Here is a 23,803-nt window from a genome sequence, read left to right as displayed (position 1 = left end):
CACTGCAAGTTTTTGTTTCTGATCTGTAATTAAGACCTCTGTTTAAGCTGGTTACACTTCTTTAAAAACAAAAATCACAAAGGAAGACATTTCAACCAGATCTGCTTGAGCTTCTTTTCTGTGAATTATTACAAGTGTTAGTAGGCATCTTCATTAAAGTGTAATTTAAGAAATATTACAAGTAGGGTTCCCCCACCCTCATAGGTCTGATGACTCAAAAGCAGCAGCGCCTCCCACTGAACTAAAGCAAATTTATCAAAAGGGAAAATTAGCCGACTTGGTCTCTCCAGTGGTGGAAATGAGACAGAAATAGGAGACAACGTGGGTTTGCTTTTCTGGGAACAAATATAGTATGTGACCAGATTCTAAACAGGCCAGGAGCCTTAGCTGTTCAGAGATCATCAGAGAGCAGGGTTCCACCTTGGGGCGGGAGATGGATGGTATCTATGGGGCAGATTCCTCTGCAGTGAGGTAGGACGAGGACCAGCTCCTTCTGCAGCCAGGTCCCCACAGACGCTCCCTCCCTTCCTGTTCCCATCAGCGTCCTGCACTCCAAATTAACATTCCCTTTAAGAACAGTGAGACTGCTGTACAAACGCAGCCTTCAAGTGCCCAGCCAGCTCCCTCCCCTCCCATCCAACCAAGCCATGGCCCCAAACCCCTCCTATATAGAAATTCCAGAGCCGACCCCAAGGAGACACAGCATCATACACTCCTTCCACCTGCCAGTGGAGAGAGTGAGTGATGTTGGGACTCAAGGTAAGGACAGCATGGAGAGGGGCTCCATTACGGAGCACAGGAACTCATTAAGTCCCCCACCCCAGTTCATCTAAGCTGCCCTCTTTTCTTCTGCCATCTCCATATCTTCGTACTATTTGCTTCTCGGATTCCCTGGGCCTCTGCCTTGATAAGTTAAGCCTCTTCGCTGGAACGGAAGACTGTCCGGCCAGGTGAAACCTGCACCTTAGCCGACTCTGCCTCCTAAATAGCTTTCCCCGTGCACCCCTGCCCTGCCAACGCCTCATCGCTGAGTGGCTTCCAACACCCAGGATTGAGGGCTGATTAGAATTTAAGATCACTTTCCCAGGGCATTAGAGCACTTTCTTTTTTTCAAGGGGTATAAGGGTGAAAAAGGGATAAAGCTTAAGTTTCAAGGAACAAATACTTTAAGACATAGAAAAAAATGGTTTAATTGCTTAAGTTCTTACTGGCCTCAAATAATACAATGGGCGAGTGGGTGAGAGGAGAGCTCAGCGTGGAGTGTTTGACAAACCTGTTTTGCCTGAAGAACGTGGGAGGCAGGGCTCCGGACAGCTCACTTGAGATCCGACCTGGCCTGGGAGCTTCCACCAGCCACCCCTGCTCCTTCACCCTCTGCAGCCGTGTGCCCTGAGGGAGCCCAGCCTCTCTGTGCATCCAGTTCTTATTAAGCACTCAGGACACATCAGTTAACAAGCAGAACTTCACACACCCTCAAAGTATCCCTGCCCTCATGTGGCCCACGTTCTACTGAGGAGAGACAGATAATACACATAACCAATAAGTTATACACTATTTAGAGATGATGAGTGTGAGGTAGGGGAGACAGGAGGGCTGCTGAGGGTGGTCTACACTGCGAGTAGGGTGGTCAGGGTGGGGGGCACTGAGAAGATAATATTCAAGTAATGCCTTGGAGGAGGTGAAGGAGTCATCTCTGGTACTGGAACAACTAGACATCACAGGCAAAGTAATAATAAAATGACCTTCAACCTGAACCTCCAACAAATACTTCCAACAAATGCTAACTCAAAACAGATCATAGACCTAAAAACACAAAACTATAAAACTTTCAGAAGATAACATTCAGAGAAAATCTTTGTGAATTGGGGTTGGGCAAAGAATTACAGGACATGACACCAAAAATATGATTCTTGTCCTGGAACAACTGAAAAAATAATTAGTTGGATAAATTGGAAAAAAAGGGATAAATTCTCCAGACAATGGAGTATCACTCAGCTCTCAAAAGAAATGAGCTGTCAAACCATGAAAAGGAGAAAACTTAAATGTATACTACTAAGTGAAAGAAGACAATTAAAAAAGGCTCTATACTGCATGATTACAACTGTATGACATTCTGGAAAAGGCAAAATTATGGAGACAGTAAAATGATCAGAGGTTGCCAGGGGATGGATGTGGGGAGGGATGAACAGGCAGAGCACAGATGATTTTTAGGGCAGTGAAAGTACTCTGTGTGATACTATGATGATGGACATGTCATTATACATTTGTCCAAATCCACAGAATGTACAACACCAAGAGTGAATTTTAATGTAAACTATGGACTTTGAATGATTATGATGTGTTCGTGTAGATTCACCAGTTGTAACAAATAGGCCACTCTGTCGGGGGATGTTGATAATGGGGGAGGCTATGCCCATGTGGGGCAGGGGGTATATGGGAAAAACCTGTACCTTCCTCTCAATTTTGCTCTGAAACTAAAATTGCTCTAAAAATACAATCTTTAATTAAAAAATTTTAATGGATAAATTGGATTTCATCAATATTAAAAATGTTTGCTTTGTAAAAGACATTGTTAAGAGAAAGAAGAGACAAATTACAAACTAGAAAATATTTTTAAATCGCACTTTCAACAGAACTACTTGTATCCAAAATATACAAAGAAATCTCAAAGCTCAATAGTAAGAAAACAAATAACCTAATTAAAACTTGGGCAAAAATGTTGAATAGACACTTCACCAAAGAGTATAAAGAGATGGCAAATAAGCACATGACAGGTATTCAACATCATTATTCACTAGAGAAATGAAAATTAAAACCACCATGAAATACCATGACATACCAATTAGAATGACTAAAATAAAAAATACTGATAATACCAAGAGCTGACAAGGATGCAGAGCAATTGTTGTTGGTAATGCAGAATGGTACAGCCACTCTGAAAAGCAGTCTGACAGTAAAACATTCCATTTTAATATGACCTAATAATCCCTCTCCTGGGTATTAACCCTAGAGAAATGAAAATGTATGTCTACACAAAAACGTGTACCTGAAAGTTTATAGCAGCTATATGTAATCACCAAAAATTGGAAACAATCCAAATGTTCTTCAGCAGGTGAATAGGTACACAAAAATATGGTGCATCCATAAAATGGAATATTACTCAGCAATGAAAAGGAACAAATTACTGACACAAACAGCAGCTAACATGAATCTCACAGGCATTAGGCTGAGTGAAAGACGCCATTCTAAAAAAGTTGGCACAGTGTATCGTTCCATTTTAAAAGGCAAAATAATGGTGATGAAGAACAGATCACTGATTGCCGGGGTGGGGGATGGGAGGAGGCAATGGAGATAAAGGGAAAGCATAAGGCAGCTCTTCTGTTACCTAATTTTTATGGAGGTTACACAAATCTAAACATGTGTTAAAGTTCATAAAACGGTCCACCAAAATAAGTTAAATTTTCTGTATGATAATTTTTTTAATAAAATTTAAAGTTACTGAACAATGAAAAAAAGAATTAAAAAAACTTAATTTTGCAATGAGAAACTGGACGAACTCATGTCCACTTATGACTAGATGGGTGGCTTCCACTATCTCCAGAGACTCTAAACTCGTTTATGTACCCATGACCCAGATCACGTTATCTAAGCCTTCTTAATATTTACCAGATCTCTGTAAATGTACCACATCCTTTCCACAATTCTCATACACCTCAAGAGAACCAACCCCATAGATAGATAGAAAATTATCCTCTGGCTTATTTAATAATAAAATGTTGATAATAATCAGCGTCCGTTTTTGAACCCTTGCAACATGCCAAGATCTTGGCTGAACTCTACCCAGGCACAGATTCTCATGGTGTCTTCACTGCCAGTCCGAGCCCAGTGTTGTTATAAGACCACTTAACACAATGTTATAAAACCACTTAACACGATACTGAGTCCAGAGAGGTCATTCTGCTCATAAACACAGAGCCAGGACAGAACAACCCAAGCTTTCCTGCAGCCTGCTCTTGACAACTACCCATCGATGGCTGTTTTCTCAACAGCTTTGTGGCCTGGCTAGTTGCATGGGATATGGATTCAAGCCCTTATTTTCCAGAGGAGTCCTTGGGCAGGGTTAAGACGAGCTACACTGAGCTGTGTGCTACAGACAGTCCACTGTGTATGGACTCCGGAAAAGCTCATTTTGAGACCTCATCCCAGAACTGGAGGATGTTCCCAATAGATTCCAGTGGGGTCTCTCTTCTCACACATAGCCATCACCTGAAACAGCCACCAGTGGAAGAAAATGAGCTAGTTATAGTCTTTGCTTTCCAGGTTCTATTTCCTTTTCCCTTCTTCCTTCCTGACTAGTTAGTACCAATGTGTATCACGATGAGGCTTCCACTGTTCTCCTTTTCAGAAAATTACCTCATTTTTTTTCAACGCACAGGGCACTGACGTCAAAACCTTTATAGATCTGCATCACCAGTTCATTCACCATATGCCTGGAGAAACTGCACCTCTAGACAGGCCGAGTCACCAGGTAACCCTCCCTCCCTGTGACTGCCAGCTCTCCAAAGCCAGTGCCTCCGGGCACCTCCCAGCCTTCAGAGTGATCCTGGCCCCATGAAGCACGGGGTCATTCTAAGCCACATAACTGCCAGGTAGGTGCCCCCAGGCCCTGACTGCTGTGGTATCTGGAACCTTCTGTGAGCCTGCAATGGGTTCAAAGATCTCCGGTCGGAGTCGGTTCCTGTCCTGACCCTGGCTGCTGTTCCCCAGCCATCCACCGGGCCTCCAGCCCTTCAGCACCGGGCATCAGGGCTGCTTTTGCTTTTGGCGAACTTAATGACATGGGGTTGGGAAAAGAAATTGCCTGGTGAACCGAGAATAGGACTGGGTGAGAAAAAAGCCCTGACAGAGAGCCTTGATTTGTCAGAGGATGTTTTCCAAGCCTCAGCGGCTCCTCTGTAAGGGGGTTCCCCTCTCAGCCAGTGATCCTGCATTCTCTATCAGCCAGAACAAAAATGATCAATAAAAGGATACACTTAAATGTCCCCCAAATAGATACTATTGTTTACGGGGCTACTGAGAGAGGGACAAAGATGAGAAGGTAGATGGACACCAGCAGTGGGAGTTTACAAGAAACTCTGTCATTTCTCCTTTCCTCCCCTTTTAGGACAGGAGGTTAAGACAAGATCCCTCTTTGCCATTCTGAAGAAGCATTTTTGCTTATTTTGACCAACTATCCCTCCCAAGCCCCTCAGGGGCCCCTTTGCCCTTCCTCCCTGGTTGATTTGCACGGGAGCTGGCCCCTCCACTACCTCCCTCTTCCAGGCTCGCTCTCATTCTCTGGCTCTAATTAGCAACTGCTTTTTTTATTTTTGTATGCACGTTCAAAGACAGAGAGCCAGGGGGAGACTGAAAGGGAGAAAGCAAAGGTCTGTGTGAAAAGAGAGAGCAGCTGGCCTCTCCCTCGCCCCCTCTGTGTACCCGGGCCCCCGTGTTGGCAAACAGCACACAATGTCTGTCTAGAGAGCTTTTGTGGCCCAGAAGGAAGGGCCAGCACACAGCTACAGGCGGGAAAGGAGACTGGGGGCATGGGGGGGGTGGGGAGGTGATGGCCAGAAGAGATCTGGCCATCAGGGGGAGCCAGGGCAGGGAGAGGACCTGGGGGGTCAGGATGTCCGGCCACCTCTACCTCCTCCTGGTCAGGAAGACGTGGGGGTGTGGATGTCCAACTGGCTAGTGTGCTGATGCTGTCAGCTCTCTGGGGAGCACGTCCATTGCCTCCAAGGCTGCAGCAAGTCCTCAGACGGGAGGGGCTGCTGCCCGTGTTGGGACTGTGAGTTCACATTTAGACTCTACAGATGCGCAAGGAGGGGCGGTAAGTGCCCCCTGACGGGGTTCAGAGCAAAGGGGAGTGGAAAGTCCAATCCCCAAAGATGAAACACTCTCCCAAATAACTGAGTTTGCATGAGGAAATTCTGAGGTAAGTGGGCTAGGTAAGCGGGTTAGAGCTACCTACAAGAGGGGAGGGGCAGCTGTCAGCCTGAAAGGTTGCATCTGTCACTCTGATTGGGTACGCAAGAGGGAAGAGTTATGGGAACATATGTATATATATAACTGATTCATTTTGTTGTAAAGCAGAAACTAACACACCATTGTAAAGCAATTATACTCCAATAAAGATGTTAAAAAAAAAAAACACAAATGGCTGTGGTAACTGGTTCTTAACTAGTAGCTGGACTGAAAGATTTAAAAGATGTTAGGAAAAAAAGGAAGTTTGAAAGAATTCTCATAAGCCACGAATAATCAAGAATGGGGCTGAAGAAGCTGAAAGCAGTAGAGTATGTTCCAGAAAAATAAAGAAATGAGCATGGAGAAGCAGGGCATTCTACAAAGACATTGTTTTAAAAAGCTATGCTCTTTTAAAAAAATAACCTTATTAGCAACACGTGTGGTTACATATTAATAATTTTGATGAAAAAAGTTACTCGTAATATTTACAATTGATTTCACTGATGAACATTGATTTCCTATATTTTCCTATGTGAAAAAATGCATTTGTCCTTGCAATTTGCATCTAAACAGTTTCCTAGAGGAAAAAAAAAATAAAATGAATGGAATTAGCCATCCATTCATTAAAATTCTACCAGTGGAATGTGTTTTCTCTTTTCTCTCTTTTCGAATCAACTCCAGAGAGAAGGCAGACAAAAGAATAGAATAAATGGAGGAAAAAAAAAAAAAGGAAAACAGGGGAGAGACAAATTTGGCCAAAGATGCAGAGGGGAAGACAAACAGAACCAGTGAGAGAAGAGAAGCCCAAGCCACAAGGGCCTCCACATTCAAATCAACACAGGCATGTGTGTGACAGACCCAAAAACCCAACAGAAACCCTCCAATTGCCTAATTTGCAGAACAGGTACATTTTTGCCAAGTTCATGATTTGGCAGAGTTCTTGCATATTCCATACAATTTCAATGAGAAGCTGTATCCATCTTGTGCAAAGAGCAGATTGTCATTTTCTGCTTGAAGCACACACGTTACACTGACCTTATGTCCTCTGTCAAACTGACACATTATCACCAACTTTTAGCAAAAGGGTTTCATGACGTATGGGCTTGCAACCGCTCTGTTGATTTTCTTCTGTGTGTGCCTGTGTGTACAACGTGTCACTCTATTGGACAACAGACAAGGCCTCTGTCATCACTGGTTACTTCCTCCATCTGGTTCTGCCATCGTCACCTCTCCGAGTGCACGCCTTGTCATCGGACTCGCGCTCTGTTCCTGCCTGGCTTGTTCGGAGTTTACACTGCCCGGTTCAGCTGAGATGTTTTCTTAAACATCTTTTTTTTTTTTTAATTTTTATTTTATATTGGAGTATAGTTGATTAACAATGTTGTGTTAGTTTCAGCGTCCAGCAAAGTGATTCAGTTATACATATACATGTATCTATTCTTTTTCAAGTTCTTTTCCCATTTAGGTTCTTACACAGTATTGAGCCCTGTGCTATACAGTAGGTCCTTGTTGGTTATCTATTTTAAATGTAGTAGTGTGTACATTTCAATCCCAAACTCCCAATTTATCTCTGCCCACTCCGCCCAGTATCTTTCCCCTTTGTATCCATAAGTTTGTTTTCTAAGTCTGTGAGTCTGCTTTTGTTTTGTAAAGAAGTTCATTTGTATCACTTTTTTTTTTTTAGGTTCCACATATAAGCGCTATCATATGATATTTGTCTTTCTCTGACTTACTTGCAAAGCTTTTCTTCCTCCTCAGCTCACATCCTGTTTCCACCAATTTTGTTTTCAATGTGTTTTGTTCTCATTTCACAGATGGCACAGTGTAGACATTTGGGACACAGAGGCTCATCAGGGGTGGCCCTGCCCGTAGGGAGCTAGGGGAGGAGAAGGGTGAGAGCTGGGCTGACCATGGAGCTGGAGGGGTGTGTCTTTGATTCATTCTTGCCAGGAGCATGGTCCCTCCATGAACCTCCTGGTTCATCCCTAGCCAATGGAAAATGCTGATCAAACTCTGATGGCTTTTCTTTGGGTACCTTAGGGAAGGCTTATATCTCAGTCCACGTGGGACGCTGAAGCCCTAGCTCCCCTCACAAAACACAGGTCTGCCCCTAAGCAAATCTTGCCCTTCTCCAGCTGTCAGTGGAACATAGAATAAGGGTTATCAGCCAGGCCTCAGAGTCCTACGTTGCATGACCTCGGCAAAGCTACTTAGCTTCTCTGTGCCTCAGTATCTTCAACTGAAAAGTGAGCATGATGGTTGTATGTACTTCATAGGGCTACAGTGAGGATTTAAGGGATAATGCAGGAGGGGAATTTGGCAGAGAAGCCGGTACATATGAGTGTTCTATAAATGATAGCCACACTGTCCTAGTGCCTCAGTGCAAGCTGAAAGCCAGTCCAGAGAAGTTTGCTCTGTACCCGAATCAGAGCCGTCAGCATGATCTGACAATGGAGTGTGGGACTGCCCTGCAGAGCATACAGGCTGCTTTCTTAACCTAGGTAAATGGGGCAAGTCAGCAGTTTTTTTGTTGTTGTTGTTTTCGTTTTTGTTTTTTTGCGGTACGCGGGCCTCTCACTGTTGTGGCCTCTCCCGTTGCGGAGCACAGGCTCCGGACGCGCAGACTCAGCGGCCATGGCTCACGGGCCCAGCCGCTCCGCGGCATGTGGGATCCTCCCGGACCGGGGCACGAACCCATGTCCCCTGCAACGGCAGGCGGACTCTCAACCACTGCACCACCAGGGAAGCCCAAGTCAGCAGTTTTTTAAACATCAGTCACTTGCATATTATCTTGATTGCTTTTTGCCATATCTACATGCCAGATTTTTAAATTTATTATTTAACTTATTATTTTTCTTTAAGCTGACTCACCTTTTAACCTGAATATATTTAAACAGAAAAGTAGTGAGGAAGGAAGGGAGGGAGGAAGATGGAAAGGAGGGGGAGAGGGGAGAGGAGTGGGGAGGAGAGGAGAGGGGAGAGGGAGGCTGAGGCTAGTAAGAGAGGTGGGAAGTCCATGGCCCCAGAGAGAAAGAACTGCTGCAGAGTTGAAGACAAAACCAAAAAGAGAATGGGCAGTGAGCCACAGGCCAGGGCTAAGACAACGCCCACTGGCAGAAGTAGGCCTGGGGCTTCTGCAGGCTGGGCAAGGACACCTGGTCAGGGATGGGACTGAGCCAGATTCAGGGCTGCCGCAGAAGGGGTGGCAGGTCTAGTGAGGGTGAGAGGCTGCAGAAGAAATGTAGAGGAGGCTGGAGGAGGCAACGGCTGAGGGCTGGTGATTTAGGAAGGGGCAGTGGAGTGGGAATCACCAGGGTGAGCTGAGCCCCAAGGCCCCAGAGGAAGGCTGAGAGAGTAAAAGGAAGCGATGCCAGGTGGAGGCACTGGGCAAAGGGTGAGAGCTGAGGGATGCGTGGGGCAGAGCAGGACTGCAAGAAGGGGAGCAGGGAGCCCAGAACAGGCCCTGGGCAGGAGAAGGATGGGAAAAATGAGGTGTGTTTCCCCCCAAACCGGGCTTGGCCAGCCTTCCTGAGACTTGCCAGAAGGGTGGCATGGCCCTTTTGCAACAGCACCGGCTCTTGTCCTGTCCCACCTGTTCTGCTTTCCCCTACCACAGTTGGGAAACACTGCAATAGGTGCACAGCACGTGCCCAAATGTCCTGAGGCTAGAGATGGGCAAAGAGTGCATGAAGCGTGGGTTGAAGGGCAGGAGGGAAGGGACCAGAGGAGAGTGAAGGGTAGACTACATCGTGGAGTGAGCACACTCCAAACTGACTGCCAAGTGCAAACCCACCTAATGTAATGATGCGTTACACAGGAACACTTGCGTCTCAACCCACAAACAGGGCAATTTATGGAACTTTGCCATGTTCAGTGCCCCTCATGGCAAGACAAATGGAAACTGAAACCACAGTGGGAGGCCAATTTTCATCTATCAGATTGGCAAAGCTAAAAACAATTGATATTTTATTATCTTGGCAAAGGTATGGGGAAGAGGAACCCTCATACATTGTTGGTGGGAGCAAAAGTTGGAAGGAAATGTCCTTTTTTTTGGAGGACTATTTGGGAATATCTATCAAAATTAAAAATTTATATTCTGATTCAGCAATTTTACTTCTAAGAACTTGCTACATCTTAGCTCTTAGAAAAGTCCAAGGCACACCAGAAAGTCCTCAATAAATATTCATTGAATAAATAAATTAATTAATCTCACAGATATGCTCACTCCTAAGTGCAAAGATGAAGCACAAGGATGTTTGCTGAAACATTGTTTAGAAATAGCAAAACACAAGATGCAACCTACATGTATATGAATGAAGGACCAATTAAATAAAGGTACAATCATCCAGTGGAATATTACACAATCATTGGAGAGTAAAAGGCCAGATTTCTAGGTAACGCAACCAACCAAACTACTGCTAACTTTCCTTGTTAAGCAAGAAAGCGGGGGGGGGGGGGGGGGTGGAACTAGGTGAAAAACCCTGTGCAGTAAGCCCTGTGTAGATGAGGAAAGGGCTTGTCTGCATTCTGGGTGTGCAAATACATGGACCCTACTGGCAAGAGAATATCAGAAACTAAAACAGTGAGGGACCTGATCAGGACCAGAGTCAAAGGGAAACTTCATTTCATATGTCCTACCCGTTCAAAGCATTTAAAAAATAACAACAACAAAAGGTAACTTGGGATAAGGGAGATTTGCTTAAAAGTTCCAACCCAGGAACAACAGCAGTGGGCCCCTAATTCATTTCAGTCCTAGAAAGAAGGGCTCCGTGATGAACCAGGCTGCCTCAGGAGGTCAGAGTGTCCCATCCCTGGTGGTGTCTAAGAGCAGGCTGGGGGACCACTGTGGGAAAGCAAAGTACGTGTCATCTGGTGGGCTTAGAGGCCTTACCTAGCTGGGAGGGGCCACCCTCCATAGGCCACTTGTGGTCCCCTTGCCCTCTGGTTATTGCAAGTGCTTTCTAAGAGCTAAGAATCTAGCAGATTCTCAGAAGCAGAATCGCTTCATCTGAGTGTATAAGTGTAAAGGGCCTGGCAACAGTAGGTGTCCGATAAGAACCTAGAGAAAGAATGAGCATAGAGACACTCCATCCACAGGAACTCACAAGTGGAATCCAGCTAGACTGAGGAATGGGAGGCCAGACGTGCCAAGGCCTGCAAGGAGGTGACCCGAGCAGGCCCCAAGGGTCATACCTGAAGACCAAGTAACTCCAGCCCCCACTAGGGGCACTATGTGCCCACGGCTTCGGTGGGCTATTCCAGACAGACGCCAGGGACAAGCTAGAAACTGAAGGGCCTGGTCCAGCCCTCCTCCTGAACTGGTCCCACCCTCAATAAAAACCCTTGTCAGAGCTGCTCCTGGCCCTCCCTGGCCCTAAATTTCTGTCCTGTGATTCCAAGAAGCCTCCTGAGGTTTCCCACAGTGCCTCCTAACCCTCACCAACCTCTCCAGGGCCTGACGCAGCCCTCCCGACCTCTTGGGCCATGAGTGTGCCCGCGCGCACGCACGCACACACACACATACACACTCACACACACACACGAGAGGGTGAACCCAGTACACCTGCAGCTGCACAGACTCCTCATGTGGCAGGCTGGGTGGGCACACTGGAAGGCAAGATGCTCTCTGTCATACAGGATAGCTGCCGGGGCCCCGAGCAGATCGAGACATACTCCTCTGTCCTAAGCCACATCTCCCTGGGGTTTTCCTGCCCTGCCTCATTAACTGACCGTTAAAACAAAAGTGGAAGGCTCAGCTACAGCTGCCTGACCAGGTAACTGGTGCTCCAGCTCTTAGCCAGCAAGGACAGTACAGACAGGACATCTGCAGACAGAGACCCCTCCCCTAGGGAAAGGCCAGGGTGTCCCTCTCTCAATGTCCCTGCCATGGCCCTGTTGGCAAAATAAGGCTTGCTCCTGGCGGTGTGCAAACAGGATGTATTCCTTCACCATTTGCAGCTGCCCTGAGCTGACTCTTCTCGGGATCTTCACCCCGCTGCCTTGAGAGAGAACTGAGGCCCAGAAGCATCAGGGCACTGTCAGCACAGCTTGTCAACGGGCCAAAGCAGTGGAAACAGAGCTCAGATCATCAGAGCTCCTGTGGTCCAGAACGGAGGGTCCCAGCTCCAGGCAAGCTCAGATCCAGTGGGAGTTTTCATCTCCATGCTTCAAACTCAAAAGTGGTGATTCACCCTCCAGGCAAGGAAGTTTGTGCAGATGGCTGTGCTCAGGTTCTGCATATACAGGGGCTGTCCGGCTCCAGAGAGAGTTGAGGACAGGAAGCAAAGGGGGTAAGTCTGACCCCAGCCCTGCCTGAGCCCAGGTTCAGCCCTCGGGGCCCATGCTGTTCCTTGATGCCGATTACAGAGCCACAATCAGGCCTCCAGCCCACAGCCCTGCCATTCCCCCTGTCCTCTTCTGAAAGCACAAAGCCTTAGACCTTACCTTTCCCAGGGAGCTTGGTGTCACCACCCCCCCACCCCACCCCCACCCAGATGCCATGCCCCTCTGGATGGCTCACAGGCACGTCAACATGTCAGAACATCTGGAGGGATGGTACTGCTCCCAGAAAGATTAAAAAGAAGATGGGGGTAGTCAACGTGGAGCCCTGTGCTGTATGGTGCGGAAATGTATGACTGTAGAGCACAGCTCCACGGAGCGCCTGGACCCAAGATAAAACAAGGGACAACACAGACACAGAGAAAGTGTTCATGGGAAAACAGCTGAGAGGGGGTGGATATTCCTGGAAACAGATGTTGTGTGCCCAGGGACCGTTAATTTCAACAAAAACCAGACTCAGAAGCAGAGGCAGATGGTGGCCTCCCAGATCTGGGTCCTGATCCCAGCTCTGACATTACCCAACAGGGCTCCCTGGATTGGTATGCAGAGATGCTCTCTGGCCGCCCTCTCTCCATGGATAAATGAGGCAGTCAGAATAGATGGTCTCTCGGTATCCTGCCCACTCCCACCGCCACCCTCACCGCCACCCACCAGCTTGGGTTGTTTCAGGCTCGATGGTTCTTCATGGTGCAGTAGTGCTGGGCCCAGAGCCCCAGCTGAACTGCTCACCCCGTGATGTCGCCACTGCCCACACTGACTCAATAACGACCGTATGGTGCCTTCGTCATCATCTTTGATAACATTTACTAAGTCACGGACTTAGGATAGCTATCATGCCCAGCACATTCTCTTACACTAGCGTTGACCTGGGAGAATCACGATGGCTTGTATTGGGTGCTTCTACCCCTGTCCTTCAAAGGCAGAAGGGGCAATGCAGAGCACAAGGAGGTTTGGAACCCAGAGCTGCTCCTCTCCCCTGTTCTCCTTGCTGTCCCCTGCCGCCACCAGAGTCTGGGACTGTGCACCCCTGCCCCGTGTGCTGGAGTCGGTGAGGCAGGGGGAATCCTTCCAGCTCTGTTTCCTGTTGCTCATGCTGGTGTCCATTACATCCAGCCAATTACATAGGAGGCCCGAGAGGTTTCTCAATGAAGTAGCCCGTTGGGCAATCCTATCATGAAGCTCATCTTACCGGGCTGCGGTGTTAATGACCCTGGCCTCTGCAGAGCGGGTCTCCCTGCGGCTTGAGAGGAGGCGTCTAGGTTGTGGCCTTCCTCTCAGTCACCAGCCAACAGCTGATGGGCCAGAGAGCAGAGCAGAAAAGGTCCCTCAGTGCCCCTGAATGCAGCCACCAGCACAGCACCATACACACACACACACACACACACACACGCTCTGTCAGGCCCCCAGTTTCTCTTTCAACACCCAGGATGAAGGGAGGTGGAAACAGGTCCCAGAAACTTCTTTTTTCCAAGAGGAGCTAAATTAAACACATTTTTCTCCCCCTTCGAATCCTGCAGATTTTTTGTCTCGACTCCCCCAGGCTTATAGATTGGCTCATCTTGGCTGCTCAGGTTGACAAAGGTGCCGAAACTGTTGAAAGCTTCAAAATGTCCCTTGGGTTTCCAGGCATGAAGGAATTTACATGTAGGTGGAAAATTACCAAGGAAAACAGTCCCCATTTGGAGGGAGGGAAGGAGGGAAGAAGAGAGCTGGGGGAGGAGCGGGGGGGGCGGGGGGCGGGGGCGAAGGGCTGCACAGACGGTGCCCATGAGGTTTTAGGGCCCAAGGCAGGCCTTTGATGGATGCTAAGGAGCAGAAGAGACACAAAACGAGGGACAGAGAACAGCTGAGAACAGCTCTGTTCTTCCTTAGGAGCTGCCAAGGCCCTGCTAACATCCAGAGTTGGAATGATCTTAGCTGACCCCCAAGACCAACTTTAGCTGATGCAACATTTTAGGCGTCACAGCACAGAGGGAGCTTGCCAAGCACCAGCTCTTGGCCTCCCTGGCCCAGGGACAGTTAGGCTACAGGGACTCACAAAGAGAATGGACTTAGCCATCAACCTGAGCAGGGAAGGCATGCAGGTGGGGAAAGACAAAGCCATGATTTCTCATTAATCTGCTAAACTAAGAGCATAAAACTTGAAAGTGGGGCATATAGGTCATTTTCCTAGTAATTAACAATTTCACAGAGATAAATGCATGATGGGGTCAGAGTCACTGGTGGGGTCAACAGGCTGCTGTGATTCTGTCTGATCAATCCAACCTACGTGTGCAGAAAGGATGAGTCCAGAACAGGCCTTGGGCCATGGAGACCTCTAGAAAGTGTGTGAGCCGCTTGCTGCACAGCCTGATGTGCAAGCTCCCCCCATGGCTTCCTCTGCTTGCCACCCCTTCCTTCCAGCACCCTCCCTCCTCACAACAGGAACAGCTCTAGGCCAGGACCACTCTTTGCTAGTTGAACTACGTAATTGGTCCCCAGATGCTTCTGCAAAACCAAGAAATTGGTCACCATGTCTTTGACAGGAGAGGGTTTAGCAGATGCAAAGGCAAAAGTCAGAGTAAGATTCTTGCCTGTGATGAAAGTCTGAACTGCCAGAAAAACAATATAAAAGATATTCTTTCTGTCAGCCCATAGATTCGACACATGCAGAGGCTCAGATTCAAATATCTGGAAAAGAAAGTTAATCAGATCAATATAACCGTGAATCACAGAACCATCCAGGTTTCTCCCAGCCGGGCTCCAAGGCCTCAATTCTCAGGGCTGTATTGAGAGAGAGCAGCTTGCCTTCATTCTCCAGTCCTACCAGGACAGATGATGGAGACTCGCAAGACTTTCTCACCTACAGGTCTCTATTGCATCCACCAATCTCCATGCTTCTTGCTTCAGGAGAATTGCCTGTACTATGCAGGCCACCCCAGCACTGCTGTGAAGGGCCACAGTGCCCACCTGACACCCCCCCAGCATGAGCATCCAAAATGAATTGAGCACATTCTCTTGAAGAAACACCCCAAGGACTAGTTACAAGTACCTCGCCATGCACTGTCCATCCCTATTCAAAGGGTGCAGAATCCTCCTAAGATCACCATCTATGCCCCAGGCCCCTTTACCTCCCCAGGCAGCCCCTTGCTATGAGCCCTGGGAAGGGAGGTCAGGCTCAGCCATCAAGCCTGGGTTACTAGCAGAGCCAAGGTCAAAGAATTTGGAAGATTCAGCTTAAAGTTCTTGAGACAGAAGGAAAGGTGCTTTTCTGCCTTTCTAGGGCACTGAGTTCAGTCAGGCCGCTGGGCTGCAGGACCCATGATGCCGCCTGGCTTGCCACTCTCTGCTCTTAGAAATGCCACCAAAATGTGGCTGCCTGTGCCTCTGAAATGGCAAAGTGATGATGTCCTGGTCTCCCCATCTCCTCCAGCTTCCAGTGAGTTTGCAACAAGTAGTTTGCGAAGTCAGGTCAGGTTCATGACAGCTCTAGATCAGGAACATCCACCAAAAGTCAGGAGGAGGGTGGGGCTGAGTAGGGAGGATGGAAAGTAACCACTTAGATTTACCTATTTGTCTCCATAGGCCCTCCCAGGACAACCACAGGAGGTGACGGACAAGCAACAGGGACACAAGAACCCCCCAAAAGAGAAAATTTCCAGTTAGCCCAGAGAAATGAGAGCCTGTTCCCAGAGTCCCAATTAAATCAGAACCAATCAATGCTTGCTCTGGTTCCTGCCGTTCTGCTCAGGAAATAATGGGAAACAAGAGGGCCCCAGCCAGCAAGTGCAGTGTGGCCACCCTTTGAAGCCTGGAGAAATCACCCATGCTATTGCAAGCATGCCTGGCAGCTGCCGCACCTGCGCCTTTAAGAACTCAGCCTGAGGCCTGGGTCTCCACTCAGACCCTGACACATTGCCCAAGAGGGCACCTCCCTCCCACCCCCAAACAATGGGACAAAGAGGAGCGCTGTGGGACCAGGCTGGGTTGGTTTTAAACCTGTCTGCGTTGATTCATCACTTGATCTGGCACTCTCTCCCTCCAGTTTCCACATCATCCATCACGGGTACCATAACCAAGAAACCCAATAAAGACACAAAGGCACAGCTCTCTGCTCTCAGCAGGCCTCAGAAAGGCTGTGTGAGTGCCCCAGCCCAGGCAATTAGCTGAGTCCAAAGGACCGCAGAGCAGGTGGGCATTAGCAATCCTGTGCCTGGTGCTTTGCCTGCAGGTGTTTGGTGAGCAAGGTAAATGGGGAAGGAGACACGCAAGGGATGTTCTGATGCTCAGGCAGGGTGGGGATGATGATGGGGGACAGCTGGAATGAAGCTCATGATGGAGAAGAAGGAGCAACCACAGCCCCCCCCACCTCCAACTTGTCCCCAGAGGACTGGGGCAACCCTAGTAAGGAGTTAGGGTCAAGGTGGTTTTTGAGGTCCATATGGGAAGCCTTGCTCTTGAAAGAATCTGAAACTTTGAAAGCCACAAGCAAAAGATAAAGGAAAATAGTCTTCTCTTCCCCAACTTTGGATTCCCCCCTGTTCAGCTTCCATGTACTCAGGAAACAGGTGGGCCATGGACCCTCTAGACTTCTCTATTAACTCCCAGAGAAGACTGAGTCTCAAGCCAGTTCAGCACGTTTATTGCCATGTATTGCACACGTGCTCTCCTGGACTGAGGAGGGTCAGTGTGAGTACAGGGTACCCTGATGCCCCCATCTGCACAGTCGCCATCACTCTGTATCATCCCAAAGCACAGGTAGTAGAACACACAGTACTGTCCCACCCCGATTCCAACAGCTTCACCTCCTTTCAGGACCTACTAATGCTAGACCCCATTCCTACCCCAGGGCCTGGCACTGAGACCCTGGAGGAAGACAGCCAAGCGAGGGGGCTTTGAGTTAATGAGCTACATGGGTTCGGTACCAAGCTGAGTGCTGTGGGAGCTGGACTGAAATGAACAAAAATATTTTCCAAATTCAGTCATTTCTCAGTTACCCTTGAGTGACTTGTCTACGACAACCCAAATAATCCACACCTCAGAGCACGGGGCTGGACTGGATGCAGGTGTGTGTGTCTCTCTGTGTGTGTGTGTCTGAAAGAGGGAGAAAGAGAGAGAGAAGGAGAATATGAGTGCCAGTGTCCCCAAAACTAAATATACCTGAGTGGGTATTAAGTTATTATCCACCATTTGCAATTCTCCCCATCTCTTCCCCCCACCATAAATACGGATATCCAGTTGAACACAACTGGAAAATCATCAGGTCTAGCACTGGAGATGGAGGTTCCCCCCAGAACTTTAGAAGAAGCCATTAGGCTCTTCTGTTCCTTTATGATCCCGAGCTGGAGGCAGGGACCTTTGCTGACTCGGCCCTGATCCAGGAGGGCAGGAAGTAGAGGCCTCAAGAGCCTCAGGGCTTACCCTTGCAGGCCACGCTGTTCTCAGGCTCATAGCCAGGCTTACAGGTGCAGCGCCCGATGGGCACCATCCACTCCCCGTCCCCGTTGCAGTAGAGTTTGATGGGCACATCCACTTCCTCTGCATTGGGGATGCATATGCCCCGAGCAATCACCAAAGATGTGCTTTCCGCCCCAGTCATGGTCTCTGGGAACACTGCAAAATTTTGCACAATGCTAGGACACTTTTTGAAGAAGACACGGACAGAAAGGAGAGACATACAGGCTCCATAATCTTGGAAAGCAAGATAAAAACCATTCCGCGTAAGAGGCCCAAAGCTCCTGACTTCTGTGTTGACCTTCATCAACCTTCCCCCGAAGTCCACCTGGGAGAAGCTCTCATCTGCAGCAATGGTGTCCACTTTGAGGTAAGGGGCTTCGGACCAGAAGGCCGACTTCTTGGTGGCAATGACAGAGTCAGTCTCGTAGTAGTACAAGTTGAAGGTCTCCTTGCAGGAGCCTGGAACGTTGGGGAGGCTGCTGCAGTCCCGCACAGTGAAGCGCATCTCTGTGTAGATGCGATGGGCCCCCCGCCGGTTGATGAAGGTGGTGAGCAGCCAGTTGTTCTGGTTGGGCTCGAAGACATTGCACACCTGGTAGGTTCGGATGGTGTTCAGGTTTTCATCATAGCCACTGACTTCTTCCCACTGTACCAAGCAGGCCAGGCACACACATGAAAAACACAAAATAGAGAGTAAGAAGACAAGGAGATGCAGAGCAGAGGAGAAGCCTGGCACTGGAGGGGGCCTTACGAGCTCACCAGTCTGGCTGCTTGACTTGAGAAATGAACGCACCTAATTTGAACTTGCTTTTAAAGGTCTCCTTATAAGCAGACTTTGGAAGACTTCTCTGCAGCCCATCCCAAAATATAACAGACTTCACCCTAGAAAGCCTCCCTTCATCTAACCCACAGCTCTCATTGTGACAATGACTCATCACATCCAAGGGACCACCTGCAGCTCTTAGCCCCGTGCAATGGTAGGCACTTTCATCTTCAATGCCACTCCCTTTGCTCTCAACAGTCACTCTGTGTATTACGGGTCTGACCACATGACACCCCCACCTGGGAAATTCTCATTTCTGAACCTAATTTCTTTATTGTGGTGAAACTCTTTTATATCTCCAAAAAGCATATGAATATAAACGTTTTCAGAATTGTTCAATAAACTTAGATTCGCATAAACTTTTGTTTTATAACATCAATCTCTGAAAAAGTTAGACTGAAGTGGATAAGAGTAGAGATACTAAGAGAGATCCTTAATGAAGCAAGTTAAGCATCATTTGCAAACACGTCAAAGAAAGATGTGATGGAAGAGAATGTTGGAGGGGGTTGCTTAGGGAATAAGGAAAGCTTCTTAATAAGGGAGAGACTATTGTGATTCATGCTGGAAAAGAGAGCTCTCACTTTTAGCAGTCCTGTAGACTGGAAGGAGAGGAGGAAAAATGCATTTAGTAAGTGATGTCTCTCAATAGTCTCAACAGTTCCCCATACAACTAGATTATCATCCTCAATTTACAGGTGAAAAGACATCATGCAATTCACCCGTGGTCCCATGGCCATAAAGGAGATGGGAAAGAGAGGAAATAGAAACAAGTGCTTTGAATGGCCAAAGAAATTCACCTAGTAACTTATTTCAGTAACAGGCAATAAGGGGAGGGGGTCCATAAAGACACAGCTTCCTTAATGAGCCACTCTGGGGCAGGGGTCAAAGAAGAGTTGCTGGGTCATTCTTTCTTCCTTATGCCGGGAGAGGAAGCAGCTGCCCATACTGAGGAGCTCTCAGGACGCTGACCTCAAGAACTGGGGGTCTTCCCAGGAGGTTCCAATGTGTTTGCTAAAGAAGTAAATAAGGGGTAGAAGAAATTCAACTTCTAAAGTGAAAAGAGAAAATAGATCAAGGTCCTTGACTATTTAGCAGTGGTGACAAAAAAAACCCCAAACAACTGCCATTTCTTTAAATATTGTATTAATTGCTTATTATTCACAGTGTGGACTTGAAATATATAAATTAGAATTCTTTATTAAAAGAGCTAAAAGCTGGGCTTCCCTGGTGGCACAGTGGTTGAGAGTCTGCCTGCCGATGCAGGGGACGCAGGTTCATGCCCCGGTCTGGGAAGATCCCACGTGCCGCGGAGCAGCTAGGACCGTGAGCCATGGACGCTGGGCCTGCACGTCCGGAGCCTGTGCTCCGCAACGGGAGAGGCCGCAACAGTGAGAGGCCCGCGTACCGCAAAAAAAGAAAAAAGAAAAAAAAAATGAGCTAAAAGCTAATCGAGTGTACATGGGATATATACCAGATTTCTTCTTGCACAGAATTAATTATCTGTAGGAGCAAGAGGGCAAAGCAAGGCTGTCCTTTAAACTTGTACCAGGGCTTCTGATGACCAGGCATGGTACAGAGGAAAGATGGGTACGTGGAGAGTAGGCCCCACCCACCCAGGCCTGTACAGTGACCTCCATGGCCACTCTTTCTCCCCAGGCCCCTTCCACACTCTCAGGGGGCCCCGTTCCCTCTCTAGCTGGTGGCCTCCTTCTGGGATCCTCGCACACAGTCAACTGCACCTAGACCTTGTTTCATTTCTTATTGAATCTCTAGATGTTGAGGAACCACTTTTTATTCCTTCTTTAGATTGTGTTATGTTCTATTTAAATGTGTTCATTATAGTTATGTTCTGCTTGCCTGGTATTTTGGAAGCAGAAAGCAAATACATTAGGGAGAAGTCATCGCTGACAGCTGTTTCAGTTCAAATTTTCAGGCCTCTCTCCCATGGCTGTTTTGAAATTACATTTTCCCAGTTGACCCTACATGACTTCTGAGGGAAGGAAAGGATTTTTTTTTGCTGTTCTGCAATTGTTTAAACTCACGATCCATCATTTCATTGGGCTGTATGAGGTCTCTGCACAAACATGGGGCTCCTTTGTCAAAGCACAGGTGAAGCTTGAGGCCCCAATTAGGGTGGGGACCTTGACCCACCCAAGACTAATGCAGCTCTGCTGTGTGGGAGCAGGACAGGAAGCCCATCTTTGGGGGCTCACCTTAGCACTGAGACTATCATCACCAGTACACCCTTAAACAGACAGAATGAGGATTTACGTTCCTGTGGAGCTGGGATATTGAGAACATTTGTCTTAGAAAATGACACTGATTGGTATTTTAAGACCCAACAGAAGTAATTGTTTCAAACATTAACCTCTCTGAGCCTCAGTTTTCTCATCTGTAAAAGGAGGAATCATACTGGGTGACCTGGAGTCATAAAAATCTACGGGTCTAATTGATTCCATGACAACTCCTGAGGGAGCGATCAAAGCAAATTAGGGGGAATACAGCTGTATATTCAAAGGCAAAGAGTAGAGAGAAATTGAGAGAGGGGAAAATAACTCCTCGTTGTTCAGGAAAAGGCCATGATGGAGTCTTTTTCTTTCTTTTTTTCATTCTTCTCCTGCCCGCGGGTGGTACGGGGGTTGGAAATATAGCAATCAGAGGGGGCTGGAGGAGGTACAAATGCTCTCCAAGTTAGCGGCAGTTAGGATTGGGGGCCTTGAAAGAGAAGGTTTGGGGAAATCGAGATGAGGGTAGAATAGCATTCCCAGCAGGGAGGACAGACATTATTATTTGTTTATGATATTTGGAATCAGTGTCATTGCTTTATAGTTCTACCTTATTCATCCATCGATGAAAAAATAATTACTGAATGCCAAATTTATGCCAGACATTCTGTTAGCCACTGGTGATGCAGAAATATGAAGTTTATAATCTAGTGAGAGAAACAGAAATTAGACAAATGGTTATTAAAATAACTAAATTATTACAATTGTGCTAACTGCTGTGAGGAAAAATTTCAGGATGCCAAGTGAGGGGGGGTGTAATTGATATACAGAGGTCTGGCAGAGAAGACCCTCCAAGCTGAGAGGGACGGATGGATAGAAGTTAGCCAGGAAAAGTGTGCTGGGGGCAGAGAGGGGCAGAGAAGGGGCAGAGCATTGAGGCCCAGGAACAGCAAGTGCAAAGGCCCTGTGATGGGGAAAAGTGTCCCGGCACCATTGAGGAATGAAGAGTCATAAAAAGCTGGAGGTGGCAGGAAGACTGGGGAGAGGATGAGTCTGGTAGAGAACTTCAAATTTCATCCTGAGGGTAACTAGAAGGTATTGATGAGTTTTAAGGAGGAAAATCAGGTGATCAGAGCTGAGTTTTTAAAAGATTTCTCTGATGCAAAGTAGAGACTGGGTTGGACGAGTGTATGGAGGGACATGTACATCACTGTCCTAGTCCAGGTGAGAGATGATGGTGGTTTGGACCAGAGCAGTGGACACTGAAAATATATCTTGGTGTAGCAGAAGCTCTAGGCTCTCATCAGCCGAGGTGGGCAGGGTGGGGGTGGGGGCGGAGGGACAGAGAGAGGCTGCTTTAACCAGACCCAGTGGTCAGTGTGTTCCCTTAACACCCTTTCATGCATCAGGCCTGCCTCCCAAGCCAGGCTTTGAGGTACCCTGTGTCCCCGGGCACACCGCTTCCCAGATCCTTAAAAAGGGGGAGTTTAACCAGTAATGGATATATGACCCCAGTGATATTCAGACCCAATTTCTTCTACCCAAAACCTGTGCTGGCTCCAGTCTCCGTGACGCATTCTCACTGCCTGTTCCAAAGCTAATTTCCTACTAAAGGTCTCCGTTCAGTGGCAGCTTCTCAGCCTCCACTTCTAGGCGTTTGACACACTGCCTCCTGTGTTCCTTTCTATAGTTATCTCCTCCCAGTAAAACAACAAAACACAGTAATTTGCTTATCAGATTGGCACAAAATTAAAAAGATAAAATATCAAGTCTCCGTAAGAATGAAGAGAAAAGGCCACTCCCAAGCCTATTGGTGGCAGTGTAAATGGTGGAATTTTTTAGATGTCAAATCAATAGTTTCTCTCAACATTTAAAAGGTTGGCCACAACTCAAATCAGTGGGGAAAAGGTGAATCATTTTTTAAAATCGTTGTAATAGCTGGGTAGCCATCTGGAAAAGAACACATAATTTTCATCCGTATTTCCCACCTTACTCCAGAAAAGACTTCTTAGTGAATCAAAGATTTAAACATTAAAAATGAAACCATAAAAATACTAAGAGAAACTATGGAGACAATGTAAGCACAGTAATTATGACATGAAACTCAGGAGCCATATATGAACACATTGATCAATTCAGCTCCATACATTTTTAATTGGCATGACAGAAATGATGTGGTGTAGCCATACGACGGAGTACTATTTGGAAATAAAAAGAGAAGGAAGCACTGGTACATGCAACAACCTCTAAAACGTGATGCCCAGTGAAAGAAGCCAGACACAAAAGACCGCATATTGCAGGGTCCCATTTACATGAAATGTCCCGAAGAGGCAAATCTACAGACAGAAAAGTGTTAGTATTTCCCTGAGACCATGGATGGGAAAGGAGAGTGATTGCAAATGGGCATGAAAAATCTTTTTGGGGGTGATGGAAATGTTCTAAAATGGGATTGTGGTGATGATTTCACAATTCTGTAAATGTACTGAAAATCACTGAATTGCACCCTTAAAATAAGTAAATTTTATGACATGTAACTAATAACGAACATAGCTTTTTCTGAAAAACTCTCTTTGTTTTCTGGTCCAGCCTACACCTCAACACCCAACAAAGCTGGCCTGGTCTCTATTATCCACAAACAGCATGCCCCTGGCAACTTCATGCCCAATTTGTCACCACAATTTGCCATTTCTTCCAGAACAAAGTTCTTCCTATCTGGCCTCTTTCTTGCTTTCCGTGGCCATGCCCTAGGGCTAGCATTACCTCACGCCTGGATTCATGCCCTGGCTTGCTGTTTGGTCAGAGAGTAATGACAGCAGACCAGGCAAGAGACAGCCAGGGCTCAAGCTAGGGCCACATCCTCTCCCATCACTCAGAGACGGTGCCCATTTTTGTCTCCTGATAATGTTGCTAATGTTCTGAAGCCTTTCTTCTACCCCATCCTCATCCCATCTCAACTCCGGAGAATAACAGCTTG

The 23,803-nt window shown here is 47.3% G+C and overlaps 1 protein-coding gene across 1 annotated transcript in view; it reads right to left on the bottom strand.

The window, feature by feature from the left end:
• The window catches only part of EPHB1 (EPH receptor B1), a 428,630-nt gene that overhangs the window by 249,794 nt on the left and 155,033 nt on the right, over positions 1-23,803 (bottom strand). Inside the window, exon 3 of the mRNA XM_032630301.1 lies at positions 17,746-18,427. Within this exon, the coding sequence (XP_032486192.1) occupies positions 17,746-18,427 (682 nt within the window). The remainder of the gene's footprint in view (positions 1-17,745; positions 18,428-23,803) is intronic.

Source organism: Phocoena sinus, chromosome 4, assembly GCF_008692025.1.
Source record: "Phocoena sinus isolate mPhoSin1 chromosome 4, mPhoSin1.pri, whole genome shotgun sequence".
Classification (NCBI taxonomy): domain Eukaryota; kingdom Metazoa; phylum Chordata; class Mammalia; order Artiodactyla; family Phocoenidae; genus Phocoena; species Phocoena sinus.
The sequence above is the reverse complement of the archived record's forward strand: the minus strand, read 5'-3'. Positions and strand labels throughout refer to the sequence as shown.